This window comes from Neovison vison, chromosome 5, assembly GCF_020171115.1.
Source record: "Neovison vison isolate M4711 chromosome 5, ASM_NN_V1, whole genome shotgun sequence".
NCBI classification, from domain to species: domain Eukaryota; kingdom Metazoa; phylum Chordata; class Mammalia; order Carnivora; family Mustelidae; genus Neogale; species Neogale vison.
This window is the reverse complement of record NC_058095.1, coordinates 15,177,261-15,194,695: the sequence shown is the minus strand read 5'-3', so window position 1 is coordinate 15,194,695 and position 17,435 is coordinate 15,177,261. Positions and strand designations below refer to the sequence as shown.

Below are 17,435 nucleotides of genomic sequence, written 5' to 3'. Positions count from 1 at the left end.
CGTGTTGTATATCGACTTTCGACATAACAGCTAATGAAATGTTGTGACTACACATCAGTGACTGTGACTAGAACAATGGAGAAAACATCCATGTCGGAAATATTTAAGTTAAACATTTGTTAGCATGTTTCCCTACTATAAATAGAAACTTTAAGTCTAGCTGTCTCCCTGGGGTGCTAAGCAAAAATCTATTAGAAAAACAATATATATTTTATGCTATTATATATTTTGCATAAAACAACTATTCTTCAGTTTCCAAACTGTTAAAAACAGGTGGAGGGAAAGGAGGGTGATTCTTGCTTATAAAGAGTTTTTTTCTCTAAAAGTCTCCCTAGCTCTGAAGTCTTGAGGTACAGGGAAACAGGGTTATCATGTAAGAGATAACCATGTTATCTCTTGATAACATCTTATCAATGATAATGTCTTGATAATATCTTAAGAGCTCTTCACTGCCTTGTAATCTGTCAGTGTCCAAGGAGGAGCATCACTTGTCTCCAATAATCCATCTCAAGGGGCTGTTGATGCCTGCAAAAAGGAATGGAGATAGGATTGACCCCTCGCTCTTCTGGACACTACCTTCTCTACCTTTCATCAGAACTTACACATCTAGGAGAAGGGAGAGGGGACAGGCCCAGGGGAGGAATCTGCAACTCTGAACTGTGATTGGTTCTCCCCTAAAATACCTCAAAAGCAAATCCATCTTGAATATAAAATTCAGTATCCTCTTGAAAAAACCTCTGGTCTCCTTGAGAAATTTATATTCCTCCTATTAGCTTAAATGTTACATTATTTCTTAGGGACCAGTTAGCTGTCTTCATCTCCCCTCTCTGCCTGAAATTACACTACCAAGTTTTCCTGCATTGACTAACAGGGAATGGCACCCATACGCAGTCACTGTTCCCTGAAAGAGAAATCTGTGGATTTCTCTCTTGGTCCTGAAGGCAGTGGGGTCAAGGTGTGAAGGGATAAAGATTGGGCTTAAGGATGAGGTATCGCATTTAAAAGTGAAAGTTCTGTTTGTACACACAGTTATCTGCCAATATGTATAAAGTCACGTGGTTAATATTCATTCCTTAAGTATAGCACTATCCTAGTTCTTACAGGGAATATACATCTCACTTAATATAGCTCACTTAATTCTCACCACAGTCGTGAGAGGTGGTTATCACTATTCCTGTCTTGCAGAGAGGTTAAGTAGCTTTTCCAAGGTTACAGAGCTTCTAAGTGACAGAAGCAGGATTTGAACATGGGTCTATTTTGATTTTTCTTCAGAGATGAAGAGGCAGCACTGTGAATGCAGACAGGGAAATTTGCTCTGTAGCTTTGAATCACAAAGTGATCTCGTTATATATAAGCTGTGTGGAAATAATTCTGCCTTCACCACTACCCCCCACCCCCATTTGGTCTTTATTATCACATATGAACCCACACCAAAGTTGACTTCGATTACCATAATCTTTAATTATAGAAGGAAGACATAGTTGTGTTCAGTCATGCCTAAAATCATGTCACACTGAGGAGGGCACCCTCTGTTTTCTAACTAGTCTCTCCCAAAATGCCAATGAAAAAATGTCAAAATTAATTGCTGATTTTAATTATGTTAAGAATTCAGGGTTTATACCATACAAAGGAATACACTGCTCTTAATATTGGTTGACTTTTCACACAAAAATGCCCATTTTTCGCAGAAATGAAAACCAAGTGGCTAATCTTGTCAGTGTGTTAACAGAACTAGGTTTCAGAAAACCCTGGGTTCTCATCCCGTCTCTCTTTGATCCCAGCCGCGTGAGTTGGGGGCTGTCCTTCAGTCTTGCCAAGTCTCTGTCTTCCATGATAATATTAGGAGTAATATTTAGTCCTATGCCTATAGTATAGGGGTTTGTGAGAATCTAAAAAAGTATTTTTAAAATGATAAGGTCATGTGCAACTTTACAGTATTATTAATTCAGTCATTCTACAAATATGCGTTCCTGTTGCCTGGGAGTACATATGTGAAAAAAACATGGCTTCCAGCCTCCATATAGTCTTGTGGGAAGGCTGACATGCAGACAGGTAGTGTGCTGTGGTCGGTGTGATAGGGGTGTGTACCTACTACAAGGATCCGAGGGAAAGAACTCCTGAGTCTGTCTGGTGGGACCAGGGAGGACTTCATGGAGGAGATGGTGTGGACTGAGATTTCAGGAGTGAGGAGGAGTTTGCCTTGTGAACTGAATGGGGAAGAGAATTACAGGCAGAGGGAAGGTGTGTTTGAAACCTAGAATGATTTACTCCATCTGAAAATACAAGCACCAGGTAAAAGGGTAAAGAGACAAATAGACAAGGGACAAATTACGGAGAGCCTTTGAATACCATGCTACAGAGCTTAGATTATATATGGGAGGAAGTATAAAGCCATTGAAGAATTTTGAGCAGACTTTTTATCAGGTTTATACACTGTAGATTATTGACATGGGCCAAGGAGCAGGCAGTGGAGAGAAAGAGGCTCTTGCAATTATCCAAGAGAGAAAGTATATAAAGGGAGGAGGAAAACAAGTGCTAGATTTTATGCCTGAGTGACTGGCAGTATATTAAAAAATAAAGAAATCCTAAACAGATTTGGTTTTTGTTTTTTATTTGACAGAGACAGTGAGAGAAGGAACACACACAGGGGAGCAACAGAGGGAGAGGGAGAAGCAGGCTTCCCGCCAAACAGGGAGCCCAATGGGGGGCTCCATCCCCGGACCCTGGGATCATGACTTAAGCCGAAGGCAGAAGCTTAACAACTGAGCCACCCAGGCGCCCCATAAATGCATTTGGTTTTGAGGGAAATCTTCAACTTCAGATAGTGTCATATGACAGGTCATTTGAAGGACGAGAGATCCAGCAGGCAATTAGAGAAGCAAAACAATATGTCTGTGCTAGAGATGTCGCTACAGTGAGAGCTGAAGCCAGGAGACCTATGAAATAAGAGGAAATGGGAAATAAAGCAGAGAAGTTACATCACTGAAGGAAATGGGAGAAAAAGCATCAGGGGCAGTGTCACAGATACCGAGAGAAGAGAGCTCAGGGGAGGTAGTCAATAGGACCTAGTTCTGGAGGGAGAAAAGAAAAAGATAAAGCTCAAAGGCTCAAAGACAACCAATTAAGAGGCTGCTGGTAATCTCAGAGAATGGCGAGGCTAAGAGTCAAAAGAAGTGAGGTTGGAAGTGAGCAAATAATTAGAAAACAGAAATAAACACAGACAAGTGTAGTGTAACACATTCAGATGGCAGGTTAGCCAGTGGCCCCATATCTTATCAGAACAGTAAGGAACAGATGGAAATGCCAGCATATAATATAAATTGCTGTTTTCCTTTGTGTCCTGAACACCATAAACTCTGAGTCCAGTGAACTGATCAGAACCATTCTTTCAGGGGCACCTGGGTGGCTCAGTGGGTTAAAGCCTCTGCCTTCGGCTCAGGTCATGATCCCAGGGTTCTGGGATCTAGCCCCACATCGGGCCCTCTGCTCAGCAGGGAGCCTGCTTCCTCCTCTCTCTCTCTGCCTGCCTCTCTGCCTACTTGCAATTTTTATCTGTCAAATAAATAAATAAAATATTTTTTTAAAAAGGGGGGGTGCGCCTGGGTGGCTCAGTGGGTTAAAGCCTCTGCCTTCCGCTCAGATCATGATCCCAGGGTTCTGGGATCTAGCCCCACATCGGGCTCTCTGCCCTGCTTCCTCCTCTCTCTCTCTGTCTGCCTCTCTGCCATCTTTATCTGTCAAATAAATAAATAAAATATTTAAAAAAAAAGAACCATTCTTTCATGAATAATGTGATATGCTTGTGTCCAAAAGGAAATGAACTATAGTTGTCACCTTCATCTTTTCTTTGATTCATATTGCTTGCTGTTCTCCTTAGTGCAAGATCAATAACAGCAAAAGCAAGCACTGTGCTCTCTAGCTAGCTGAAGTGCATACTAAAGAAATGCACACATCGTACCGGGATTTCTTACTTATGGTAGTAAAACGAAAGCACTAGGGTGATGTCAGTTCTGTGTCTCATTCATTTCCTTGTCAGACCTGAGTTTTTTATCTTAACCCTGTTGGGAATGGCCTGAAGCGTGGGTAGATAGTGGGTCAGAGGCTTATATTCAGGGGTTCTGGTAGTATGTAGCTGAGTCAATGGATGAGTCACTTAAAGCAGTAATTCTTACAGCAGGGAGGCTACAGTAATTTCAACGTTAATAACTGGGTAGGACTTCGAGAATTTGAGATAGGGCCTTTCCTAAATGTTGCATGTCACCTTCTAATACGCTCTGTTGAAATAACCTACCAACTAAATTGGACTTTCAAAGGATAAATGAAAGTTCAGGGGCACGTGGGTGGCTCAGTGGGTCAAGCCTCTACCTTCGGCTCAGGTCATGGTCTCAGGGTCCTGGGATTGAGCCCCACATCGAGCTCTCTGCTCGGCGGAAACCTGCTTCCCCCTCTCTCTCAGTCTGTCTCTCTGCCTATTTGTGCTCTCTCTCTCCATCAAATAAATAAATAAAATCTTAAAAAAAAAAAGTTCAATAGCAATTTACAGATTTTGTGAATGTGGAGCAATCTGGGCTCATACCCTCAGATGATACTGATGATTCCATGCAGGCTACACTTCCCTGAGATAGTCTCTCAATTAAATAACTTCCTTCCCATTATGGTTAATCTTTTTTTTTTTTCAATTTATTTATTTTCAGAAAAACATTATTCATTATTTTTCACCACACCCAGTGCTCCATGCAAGCCGTGCCCTCTATAATACCCACCACCTGGTACCCCAACCTCCCACCCCATTATGGTTAATCTTATCCAGTGAAATAAGTTGGTATGTTATCCACTAGGATTCAGAAATTCTTGAAGCTCAAGGTTAGAATCTTGGTAGAATTTCTTTTTAAAGTCTTTTTAGAGAGAAATTTCTTTATAATGATTCCTGGGTAAGTTGTCCCATCCCCTAGTTTTCAGATTCTTTACTGAAGCTTTAAAAAAAAAAAATCAAAGATAATTAAAAATGTATTTGTTTTGCAGACAAATGTGAGGTTGTCTCCAATTTTGTTTAAACCCAGCAGAGTAGCCAGTGTTCGATATGAGAGAAAATCATTCAGTAGATATTTGGGCATCTTTTGGGGGAAATATCATCAACGAAATTTACTTGCTATTTTTTTACCATCCTTTTGATTAATTCATTAGATTTGAAACTGAGACAATGGTTTCATTTCCCTTTTCTATGGCACTCCAAGTGAAAGGAATAGAAGAGTTTTGTTACCAGTGGCATAAAGAACTCTGCTGACCACTAATCTGGCAGGCAGTAGAGAGACAGTTCTAAGTGTCTGCAGTTCCTACAACCTAGAGCAAATGTGGCAAGAGAGCACATCCCAAAGGTGATCCAGCGTCCTTTCTTTAATACCTAATTTTCTCTTGCTTCCAAAAAATGTTACTGAGAATGTTTATATGCAGTACACTGTGTTAGGCACTCCAGGAAATATAAATAACTCAGAATTTCTGTCCTAATGTAAACAGAAATACACACACGTCTTGTATACATACGTACATTCATACATTCACACTTAAAGGAATATATCAGAGGCACCTGGTTGCATAGTTGGTTGGGCATCAGACTCTTGGTTTGGGCTCAGGTCTGATCTCAAGGTCATGAGATTGAGCCCTGCGTCAGGCTCCACACTGAGCATGAAGTCTGTTTGGTTTTCTCTCTCCCTCTCCCTCTGCACCTCCGCCCACCCCCTTCAAATAAATAAAATCTTCTTTAAAGGAAGAATACAAACCATTAAGATGCTTTGAGCTAGAAGAACTAGAATACTCCTAACTCAAATGGAGTATAAATGTATTTTATAAATGTATAAAGTATAAATGGGTTATTTCATAAAACAAGTCCAAACTTCGGGGAGCTTCTGATGCCATATAGTCAGGGCCTAAGCTCTATTTTTCTGCAGTCCTCTTAGCTTAGCCCTTCTGTTAGCTTTGTCTTCAGACCAGGTGACCACATGATTACGAGAGCCATGGCAGTGCAGTTCTGAGTATCATGGGCTGATAAGACAACATGGGGAGGCAGAAAAGAGAGTTTTCCCTTAAGAGACTAAGGGTCCATTATCAGGAGATGGAGTGGATGCCATCTGGAAACCTGCAGTCGCGCAGAGGAGAGGCGTGAAATCAGGTGCTATATACCATACGAGAGAGATACACAATCTGTAATGCTTATACCGAAAAGAAAATACTCCCTGTTTCTCGGCTGCAGGGAAGGTAGAGGGGATCAAAGAAAACTTCCCTTGGGGAAGAGGTGGTAAATCCATCTGGGGACCTGTTGAGCTTGAGGTACTGCGAAACCTCCAGGCGGAGAAATCCAACAAACCATTGGATATATATTGGTGGAAGTTTCGGAAGTCTAGATCAAGAAGAAGACTCAGGTGGTGGTGAAGTCTCTCAGGATGGATCAGCTACTGGAGAGAGGACAGACGGGGACCAAAATGGAGATCCTGAGGAGCACTGACATTTAAAGTATGGGTAGAATAAGTGGAGAGTTCACAGAGACAGAATATAAAAATGAATCTTTTAATGCCATCTGTGTGTGGGATGGTGTAAGCCGACTAGAAATGACATTTTGTGATATTCACACATGTGATCTGGGTAAAGGACTGGTAAAAGTTAGAGACCTTTCAGTACCCATTATTTGCCCAGCAGCAGGTGCCCTTCTCTTAGAAACTGGTTGAATGAGGCAGAGTTTCGCTGGACGTCTGGATGGACCTGAACAGTCCCCCACCCAATGCAGAACATGGGGCCATTAAAATTCTAAAATGAGTCTCTTTTTCTTTGCAGGAGTGGCCACACATTACTTGCTTTCTGGTTTTCCCGCCAAGAGGGAAAACTAAACCGACAGCAGACTATTGAACTGGGACATCACATCCTCAAAGCACACATTTTTAAGGTAATTAGAGAAGTTGAAGGCTTTTTTCTTTCAGTCTCCAGCAGGCTTTCCTTAACACTGTGGATGAAGCTACTCATTTCAATATAGTCCCTGCGTTTTGTTATAGAGTTGATCCACCTCCTAAAATTTGTAGCCTGTTCCTCTCTAGGTCTTTGGAAAGAGAACCACATTTGTCATCTCCCAATTTAGCAGATTGCTAGGCTTTTCAGGAAATGTGCATGTATCGTCATTTAGGTAAGAAGCGTATACACATACATATGTGTACTAAAAAGAATCACTGAGAGCAGTTACTCTTTCAATTTTCTTATAATTGTGTTATGAAGATTTTAATATTCCTGGTACTATGATTTTCCAACTATCTGGAACCAACACTAACCTCTCTTTGAGCTACTTCCCCCATTCTCCATCCCAGTTGTAATCCTGGTTTTTCTCCCAGTAGTTTCAAAACTTCTAAGAACTCTATGACATCAGTGTCCCTCTCTCGGTACTCGCAAGGCTGGAGCGGACACACAAGGGCAGAGGAGACGGCACGTAATTCATCTGTCTGCGCCTGTACGGGCGTTCATTTGTTTATTCAGCACTTAATGTAGACATTGTCCTAGGGATACAGAAAAAAAAAGATAATGTCCCTAATCTCAAGGAATTTAAAGTCTAAGAGTTGTTGGATAAAGCACAAAAGTCAGGAAAGAAATTTGTTCTCGTGGTCTTCCTAGCCCACAGTTTGCTATTGCATCTGCCCGCTCCAGACCCCGCAATCGCGTCAGAGTGCTTTTCCTGCCTCAGGATGGAGAAATACAAGTATCTTAAATACTTCTCTGTGTCGGACTCCCCCTCCGAGAGATACTGCTAAAGATAAAACAGTTCTCTTCAGAGAGAAAGATGGCATTAAGGGCAACTCCGAGAGCCTAGCAAATTCTTCCCAGTATATAAGCGCACAGCCGGAGAGGCCTGTTCAGCAGACATACAGAAGTGGAACCCACAGTGACAAGTCCTTTATTTGAATCATAATTGCCTTATCTAACAAATCACTGTACCAAAAATGACTCTACCCAGTGACCTTACTTAGCGGGAGCAGAATGAGACTGAAATAACAGGCCAGGTGTCTCATTCCAAATTCAAGTGGACCAAAAAGTATCTGCTACTTCTACAAACTCTGAGATCATTGTCCTTCAGTCAGCTAGGAAAGTAACACAAGTATTAAGCATCACCGCTTTAAACACTTAAGCTTTTAGCCTCACCACCTGCCTAGGATCAGATACAAAGAAGTTGATTCCTGTCTTTTCTATACCATAAGATAAACAAATACCACATTAACAGATAAATGATACGAAGTTTCTTTGACCCAGGGTGATTATATCCAGTATGTGAAAACCTACATTCAAACCACACGCTCCTATGGTTGACACAGTTTTATCTGAAGTTGCTGCAGACAGCACGGTTGCCTGAGATAAGACTGGCTCCGTGTGTGATTCTGGCCGTAAATACTCGGGTGTGCAGCATATGGTGAGGACGTGACTGTGGGCTGAAAAATGTAGACTTGGACTATGACTTTCCTCATGCTACACTTTTCAGGATCCTTTAAATGCCCAGTGCTCCCTGTCGATTCACGTTAGCTTCTCCCAGACTGCTAGAATTTTCAGTCCCCCTCAGTTGAGGGTCATGAAAAGGCACAGACAGACTAGTTATAACCAGGACCATTTAGAACTCCCCAATTAGCAGTGACATATAATCCAATTTATATTTCTTTCCAATTAATTTAAAATTCCCTCTGTTTTATCTTTGTTCATGAAAAATTGTGTACAGTATCCTTAACTACCTTTAAAGTACACGGTTGTAGGCCTGATTCTGGATATTTGGCTGGCTAAGAAGCCCTTTTCATTCTTTTTGCTTTTAACAGCTTTATTGAGGTATAATTTATATTCCATAAAAGTAACCCATTTAGAATGTACAGATCAGTGACTTTTAGTATATCTATAGAGTTGTGTAACTGTCACCACTCTTTGTACATTTCCATCACCCTAAAAATACTCGTGCCCACTTGAAGGTACTCCCCATACTTCCCTGGCAACCACCAGTCTGCTTTCTGTCTCTGTAGATTTGACTTTTCTACACATTGTATATAAACAGAATCATACAGTATGTGACCTTCTGTGTCTGGCTTCTTTCACTTAGCATGTTTTCAGGGTTCATCTGTGTTACGGCATGTATCAGCACTTGATTCCTTTTTCTTTCCCTAAGATTTTTAAAACTTATTTATTTTAGAGAGAGAGAGAGAGAGCGCACACCTGCTCAGAGAGGAGGAGCGGAGGGAGAGGGACAAGCAGACTCCATGCTGAGCACAGAGCCCAGTGCAGGGCTCAGTCTCATGACCCTGAGATTGTGACCTGAGCCGAAATCAAGCGTTGGATACTTAGCCAACTGAGCCACCCAGACACCTCAGTTTATTCCTTTTTATTGCCAAATAAAATTCTGTTTTGTAGATGCACCATAGTTGGTTTATCCATTCACCAGTTGGACATTTGGGTCATTTCTGCTTTTTAGCTATTATGACTAACGTTGCTATGATTATTAGCTTAAAGATTTTTTCCTTTCTTGATTTTTTTAAATAAAATTATCCATTTTAAAGTGAACAACTCAGTGGCATTTAGTATATTTACAGTGTTAGTATTCAGGTTTTTATGTGAACATGTCTTCACCTCTCTTGGATATATACCAGGATGGAATTACTAGGTCATATAATAACTCTGTGTTTAACATTTTGGGGAACTGCGAATCTGTTTTCCAAAGGAGCTGCATCATTTTACATTCCCACCAGCAATGTATGAGGGTTCCAGTTTTTTTCAAGCCCTTGCCAACACTTGTTAGGTATTGTCAGTCTTATGGGAGCCATTTTAGTGTGATGTGGTAGCTCACTGTAGTGTTAATTTGCACTTCCCTAATGACCACCAGTGTTGAGCACTTAATAGTTCTGTTGTGATCCTTTAATTGCCATTTTGATTTTTTTTAATCTATGAAAAGAAAGCAGGCTGTTTGTGAATTGTGGCCAGAGATATTTCAATCTACCTTGTAATACAAGGTGTTTTGTTTGAGTCTGGCCACCAAAAGGGTTTCAGAGTGCGCTTGCAATTCACTGCCTAAATGCTGCCCTCTGAAATGTTTCTTTGATTGGTCAGTTCTATAACATTTCTTACCAGAAGAGAACTGTTGGCCAAGGGGGAAAGGTGCTATATGCAGACATCTGGTAGGAAAAAGAAAGATCCTTGGACATCAGTCAAAAGGCATGGGTTTCAGTACAGACTCTAACTCTTAAGCAATCTGTTTTCTCATCTGTAAAATGGTAACAGTATCTAACTCTCAGAATTGTTATCAGGATCATAGAAGATATACAAAAGAGGTCCATTATAAGATGCAAAGTCCTAGACATATATCTAAGGTTTTATGATCAAACCTACTAGTAATAATCTCTTGCCTGATAGTAAGAACTAATAATGAGCATAAATTCCAGATGGTGAAATAACGTTGTCAGAGGTTACCTAGCATCCCCTACAGCAGTGATCAGCAAATATGGCTTTGTAGTCCTATAAACTGTGTTGAAACATTTAACTCTGCCATTGTAATTCAAAAACAGCTAAAGGTGATACAGAAATAAATGGATATGGTCATATTCCAGTAAAAAATGATTTATAAAAGTTCATGAAAGGCTGGATTTAGCTCCAGGCTATAGTTTGCCAACCCCTTTTTTTTACCAGGATCTTTTCATTATAACTAAGCATGGCCACATGGGTTACTCAGATAAGAATGGTAATGATTTATTTCAGATGCTTAGATAACTATAGGTTATATCTCTGTAGTCACTAATGACATATTTGTAAATAATTTGCCTTAAAGAACCTCACCTAGGGGCGCCTGGGTGGCTCAGTGGGTTAAAGCCTCTGCCTTTGGCCTAGGTCATGATCTCAGGGTCCTGGGATGGAGCCCCACATCGGGCTCTCTGCTCAGCAGGGAGCCTGTTTCTTCCTCTCTCTCTCTGCCTACTTGTGATCTCTGTCTGTTAAATAAATAAATATAATCTTTTTTTTAAAAAAAGAACCTCACCGGATGAGCCCCCTAAGTTATTTTTTGCCATGATCTTATGATACCTGACCCAGAGCTCAGATCCTTAAAATGAGATTGCTGTCATCTCTGTATGCGTTCCCTGTTTGTAGTCTAAACTACTGAGCAAGCTTTCTCCCAGCTGATAAACAGTGTTGTAAATTTAGACTCTAATGAATATTTAAGGAAGGGACCCCATTACCATCCATCTCTGGCAGAGATCTCTTGTTGCCTGAGCAGTAGTTAGATACTGAAGAAGTACTTTTTCTAGTTATTTGAACTTAAAGCTCTCTTTAAGAATCCATCAGCTCACAATTTAATTACAGGTTATTTTTGGCTACATCCTGCCTGATAATGGGATCCTGCCTGTCACGTCTGTTGAGATGAATTTAACTAAACTGAAGCTCTTTCCTTTTATACCACATAGAAGCAAAGAGTCAACCCCACCAAGCAGAAGAAATCAGCAGAGCAAGTCCATGGCACAAGTCAAGTTCATCCTCCAGATCCTAGAGTGTAGCTCTGAATTTCAGCCTTCTTTCCTGTGTATCTACTTCAACCTCATTGGGACCCTCAGTGCTGCTCTGTAGTCCATTTACTGGACCATTTCATTGAAATTCATTTGCCAAGGTCTATTCTTACTCAGTTCCTTTTCCCATTTCTTTTTCATCTGGCTTTTAACCAAGTCAACTAACTGCACAAACAGCCTGACTTATGAGTCACTGAAGAAATCAAAGCCATTGAGTGTGACTTCCCTTAACAACTTTACTCCTCTCACCAAAAAAATCAATCTACAGTATCATCAGTTCTTACCTCAACTTTCTCTTGTCTCAGAGGAGGAAATATCCCTCTGTCCCACTTTTTAAAAATTTTATTATATTTCAAACATAACAGAAATCAGAGATAACTGAATAATCAAATACTCTCTATCGGATTTAAGACATTAAAATTTTTCCATATTTGCTCCAAATCTTTTTCTTTATTTTGAAGAAATGAAAATATAATACTTAGAGTAGAAGCCCTCTGTAACTCGATTTCTCTCCCCTTTTCAGAGATGATTTCTAGCCTAAAGTTCATATGTGTTCTTCTTATCCATATTTTGCATTTTCCAACATAGAAATGTATTCATAAACAATATATAGACTTACTTTGCTAACTTTTAAATTTGACATAAACAGAATCATACTCTTCATGAAATTCTCTTTTTTCACCCAATTTTATATATTCAAAATTTATCTGTGGGTAGAGATCAATGGCCAGTGGCTTTCGGTTTGGCTATACATTAGATTCTCCTGGAGAATTTAAATAAATTTTATTTATTTATATGACAGAGGGAGCACAAGCAGGCAGAGTAGCAGGGAGTGGGAGAGGGAGAAGCAGGCTCCCCACTGAGCAAGGAGCCCAATGTAGGGCTTGATCTCAGGACTCTGGGATCATGACCTGAACTGAAAGCAGTTGCTTAACCAACTGAGCCACCCAGGTGCTCCTTTCCCAGAGCACTTTAAGCACACGCATGTGCGTGCACACACACACACACACACACACACACACACACCTCTGAGCCTTACTCCCAGAGATTATCAGTCATTGCTCTGGAGTAGAACCCAGGTTTTGTCTGTCTGTTTGATCTTAATAGACTTTCTTTCTTAGAGCAGTTTTAGGTTTACATAAAATACAGAGAATTTCCATATACTCACTGTCCCACCAGTTTCCCCTGTTATTAACTTCTTGCACTGGTGCAGTACACTGTTAAAATTGATGAACCTTTATCAATACATTATTATTAACTGAAGTCCACAGTTTATATTAGGTCTTAACTGTGTCATATGTTTCTGTGGATTTTGCCAAATGCCTAATATGTATCCACCATTAGAGTATCTTACAGAAGAGTTTCACTGCCCTAAAAATCCCAAAGCTATTAAAAGTACTCCTAGCTAATTCTGTAGAATTGGCAAACACATTGCGGAGAAAAGTAGCTCTAAGCTGCTCTCCTGGGCTCCATCCTATCCTTACTTGGGCTAGTAATTCTTCTCCAACCTGTTATTCCTCCCATGTCTTTGATGAGAGTGATTTTTAAATCTTGTACCATTTTTCCTAGCTATCCTTAGCAGGATCAAGTTTAGATCCACCATTACCAGAAGTAGAAGTATACCCAGGTCCCCTTGAGGAAAAATTATGACTTGGTATTCTGGGAACATTCAGCTTTTCTCTAACCATCTTAGGCTTTCTAGTTTAAAATTCCTTTGGTATCTTAAATGACCAAAACTGTCCTCAGTATCACACAGAAAAGAGAAGCAATTTACATTCAGGAAAACTAAACCCAAATTTATAGGCCCTGAGCAAAGGAGTGAGTTGCTGTATCTTTCCAAGAAGCTAAATACAACATTTTCTGAGCTCCCTCTGATGCTGGAGACCTTGAGTAAAAGTAGAATTGCTATGTGACTTTAATAAGCACAGGTTCAGCATTATTTCTCTGTAGGATAATCTTCATAATATTCTAATGGATTAAATGAACGTATCTAAGGAATTTTATGTAAGTCAGTGTTTAAGAGAAAGTTGACTATTATAGATCATAGTCATAGTTTTGCTTTAAATATCATAGTTATAAAAGAGATAATGCTTAGCTGAAATCATAAAAGTAAAGCCATAGGAATAGATCAGATTGTCTAGGATAAAAAAGGACAGTTTTAAAGAAGACACTCAAGGGTGGAGAATGGGTCAGAAATAAATGGAGAAGCCAGCAATCAGCTACTTTATTTTAGTTGCTACTTTTCCAGCTAAGAATTCAGAATTGAAGACCTGGCCCAGGTTTAACTTGGTCTAATGGAAGGAACATGAACTTTAGAGTTAAAAGGACTTGGCTTCTAACTCCAGCTCCACTTTTTAATGGCTATAGGACTTTGGGCAAATTACTTAGTCCTCTCTGGGTTGTTTTCTCCTAATAAAAATAGTAATAAATTCAACTTCATAGGACTGTCATGGAGATTAAAGGAGCTAATGTATGAAAAGGCCCTACCATAGAACCTGACACATAGGTACTGAATAAATGTTGGATTCCCTTCCTTTTTTCCCCTTCAACCACAATTTATAGAGCTCGTCTTCCAATACTAAAAGCTCCCTCTATTGGACATAAATATTAATTTCTAATGATTTTTCTGTATAATTGGTTAATACAGTTTACAGTTCCTCAAAAGATCTTGGTGAGGCTCACACATAGTCTAGATTAGGAGACTGAGGCCCAAAGAGGGAGTCAGAGGTAGGTTTCCTGATTTTCCAGGAGGTAAGCTCTAGACCCTAACTTACCTTTAAGTAAATTATGATACATCCATATAATGGACTACTATGTCTCTCTTGAAATGAGGCAAAAACGTGTACATGTATGGAATATGTGCATAATATTTTGTTTAAAAATTAATAGAGGGGCACCTGGGTGGCTCAGTCAGTTAAGCAGCTGCCTTCAGCTCAGGTTATGATCCTAGGGTCCTGGGATGGAGCCCCACATCAGGTTCCCTGCTCAGGGGGAAGTCTGCTTCTCCCTCTCTCTCTGCCTGCTGTTCTGTGTACTTGTGTTCTCTCTGTATCTCTCTATCAAATAAATAAATAAAAATCTTTATAAAAAAATTAATAGGGAAAAAAATGAGATTTTTTTTACATTTTTAAAGTGTTTTAAAATTGGTTGTAGTATATGGCTCTTTTCTGGATCACAATTTAGAAAAAAATTATTTTTTTTCTGAAACAGTCAAGAAAGTTTGGATACTGGATATCTCATATTATGGAATCCTTGTTAATTTTAGGTATCATAATGATGTTGGGCTTTTAGAGGCATTTACTGAAATATTTGGATATTGACTGATAAGAGGTCTGGGATTTGCTTCCAAATAATTCAGTCATGGGGAAAGGGGGTGGGGAGGTAGGGTCAGGAGTATAAATAAAAGTTGGCCATGAATTGCTGGTTTAGACATAATTAGGTATTCTAGGCAAGAACAACCTGCTTTTCAAGAACAAAGCAGGCAGGAGTAGCTTAAATTTTTTAAGAGATACCTCCCCAGATTCACTTAGTATCTTCCTTCCCTCAGGATTTCCCACTTGAACTCACTTCACCCAGATATAGGCAAAATAGTAAAACAACTACCAGAGAATATCTGACTATCCAGAATTTTTGAAAAGTATTCTGACTTCCTTCTGGAGAAGCCACAATGAAAGGAGCAAACATTAGTGCGTGCAGTGGGACCTATGCTGCTGTCATACCAGAGAAAATGTGTTGCTCGTGATGATCCAACCTGTGTTGTTTCCAAAGATAAACAGATATGATCACTCTAGGGTGCATTAGGCAGGGTGAGGAGTGCTAACTGCTCTAACAAACCCATAAGATCTCAGGGACTTGACAGAGGTTCATTTCTCTCTCCTCTTACAGTCCAGGGCAAATCAACAGGCAGGCTTCCTCCATAGAGTAATTCTGAAATAGTCTGGGGCCTTGGAATCCTCCACTGGATCTTCCAGCCTGCAGTCCAGAGGAGCAATAGAAAGTGCGGGGTTGGCGGCGGTGGCGGGGGGGGGGGGGGGGGGGGGGGGACGGGGTTGGGGCTAAGCCTGGACACAAGATACTGTTTCTACCCATATTTAACTAACTAGAAGTAAGTCACATGGGCCATCAAACTGTAAAGGAGGCTGGGAAACATCATTTTCCCCAAACGTCCAGGGAGAAAATGAGTGACCACATTGCATTATCTTTGCCACAGTGTTTATTTTAGTAACTTGAATTTGAGAGATTGATTCTAGATTGATTCTATTCTCATCTCACTCATCTCATCCAGACATAGCAGAAAAAGAAGGGTATTAAGTAGATTTGTTGCCAGAGACTGCTAATATAGAAACAATTTAAATCCACTTGTTCCTACAGGACTAGTCTTTGTCTCCATGAGTGGACTGGCTTTGCTGGGCATGGACGTAGTTAGGGCAAGACTCTATTCTCATTTCTTAGTACAGCAAACCTAGAAGCCACTACTTACTCATGGTACTCTTCAGCTGGGCTACTAATTTAACTGTCTCTATTTCTTTTTCAGGGTTTGAGTAAAAAAGTTGGTGTGTCCTCTTCCATCCTCCAAGGCCTCTGGATCTCCTACAGCACAGAAGGTCTTTCCATGGCATTGGCATCTTTACGAAATCTCTACACTCCAAATATAAAGGTAGATGCTTGTAGACCACAGACAGGTTAAAGAATTAGCTGTGCAAAAATAAAGTTAAGACATTTAAATGGCAGTTGAACTGATCTTTGACTTGACCTTAGATTGTCTCCCGTAATCAGACTTTTATTGATAGTCTAATCTATTTTAAATGGTTGCATTTTATTCTGTGAATTGAAGACCAGACCTGTTGAGCTACTACCTTCTATAAGCTGGCTCTGATTTATAGGGTCAGGTCGTCGGGCCTCTAGCAGTAAATTAATCTCAGATAAGCTTTGTTTCAGTAGAAGCTTTTCCAGCCAGCAGTTCACCTAGTAGAGGCTGTGTTCAGCCCTATGGTGTGGGTGGCTCTCATGACTGAGCAGTTCATGGAAAGGAGACATGTCATATCCTGTTCTAAAGGCAAGATACCAAAAAAGGAGCAAGTGGAGACTGATAAAGCAGTTACTAAATGCTCCTGGGGTGCTGTTATGGGGTCCCAGATGACTTCATCAAAGATGACTGAAAGGGGGTGCGTGGGTGGTTCAGTGGGTTAAGCCTCTGCCTTCAGCTCAGGTCATGATCCCAGGGTCCTGGGATCGAGCCCCACATCGGGCTCTCTTCTTGGCGGGAAGCCTGCTTCCCCCTCTCTCTCTGCCTGCCTCTCTGCCTACTTGTGATCGTTCTCTCTGTCAAATAAATAAATAAAATCTTTAAAGATGACTGAAAGGATGCAACTGAAATTTGCCTGAGTGTGATTTCTGTTTACTTATTTCCAGGTCAGCCGACTGCTGATTTTGGGAGGTGCCAACATTAATTACCGGACAGAGGTTTTAAATAACGCTCCAATTCTGTGTGTCCAGTCTCATCTTGGTTACACAGAAATGGTGGCCCTACTGTTGGAGTTTGGGGCCAATGTGGATGCCTCATCTGAGAGCGGCCTGACCCCTCTGGGCTACGCAGCCGCGGCCGGTTACCTGAGCATTGTGGTGCTGCTGTGCAAGAAGCGAGCCAAGGTAACGGCTGCCCCGCCCACTGCCCTTCCCCCATCTCGGCAGCCCTGTGCAGTCTCCCTCATGGGAGTCCAGGCAGAGCACACCAAGCCCAGCAGGGTGCAGAGCACAGGGAGCCCTGGCCCATTGTTGGCCCACTTGCTGCTGCCCCTTCTGCAGCGCATCAGGACACGGTTCTAGCACCCCTGGGGGGCACTTAGGAAACTGCCTTTACCAGCAGCCACAAAAAGTCCCCAC

At 40.9% G+C, this 17,435-nt stretch overlaps 1 protein-coding gene across 9 annotated transcripts in view; it reads left to right on the top strand.

Moving 5' to 3' along the window:
- Positions 1–17,435, top strand: part of TANC2 (tetratricopeptide repeat, ankyrin repeat and coiled-coil containing 2) — a 369,572-nt gene that overhangs the window by 314,756 nt on the left and 37,381 nt on the right. For all 9 annotated transcript variants that reach the window (XM_044247669.1, XM_044247668.1, XM_044247667.1 and 6 more), the window contains 3 exons: positions 6,826–6,934; positions 16,087–16,209; positions 16,965–17,201. In XM_044247669.1, the coding sequence (XP_044103604.1) occupies positions 6,826–6,934; positions 16,087–16,209; positions 16,965–17,201 (469 nt within the window). The remainder of the gene's footprint in view (positions 1–6,825; positions 6,935–16,086; positions 16,210–16,964; positions 17,202–17,435) is intronic.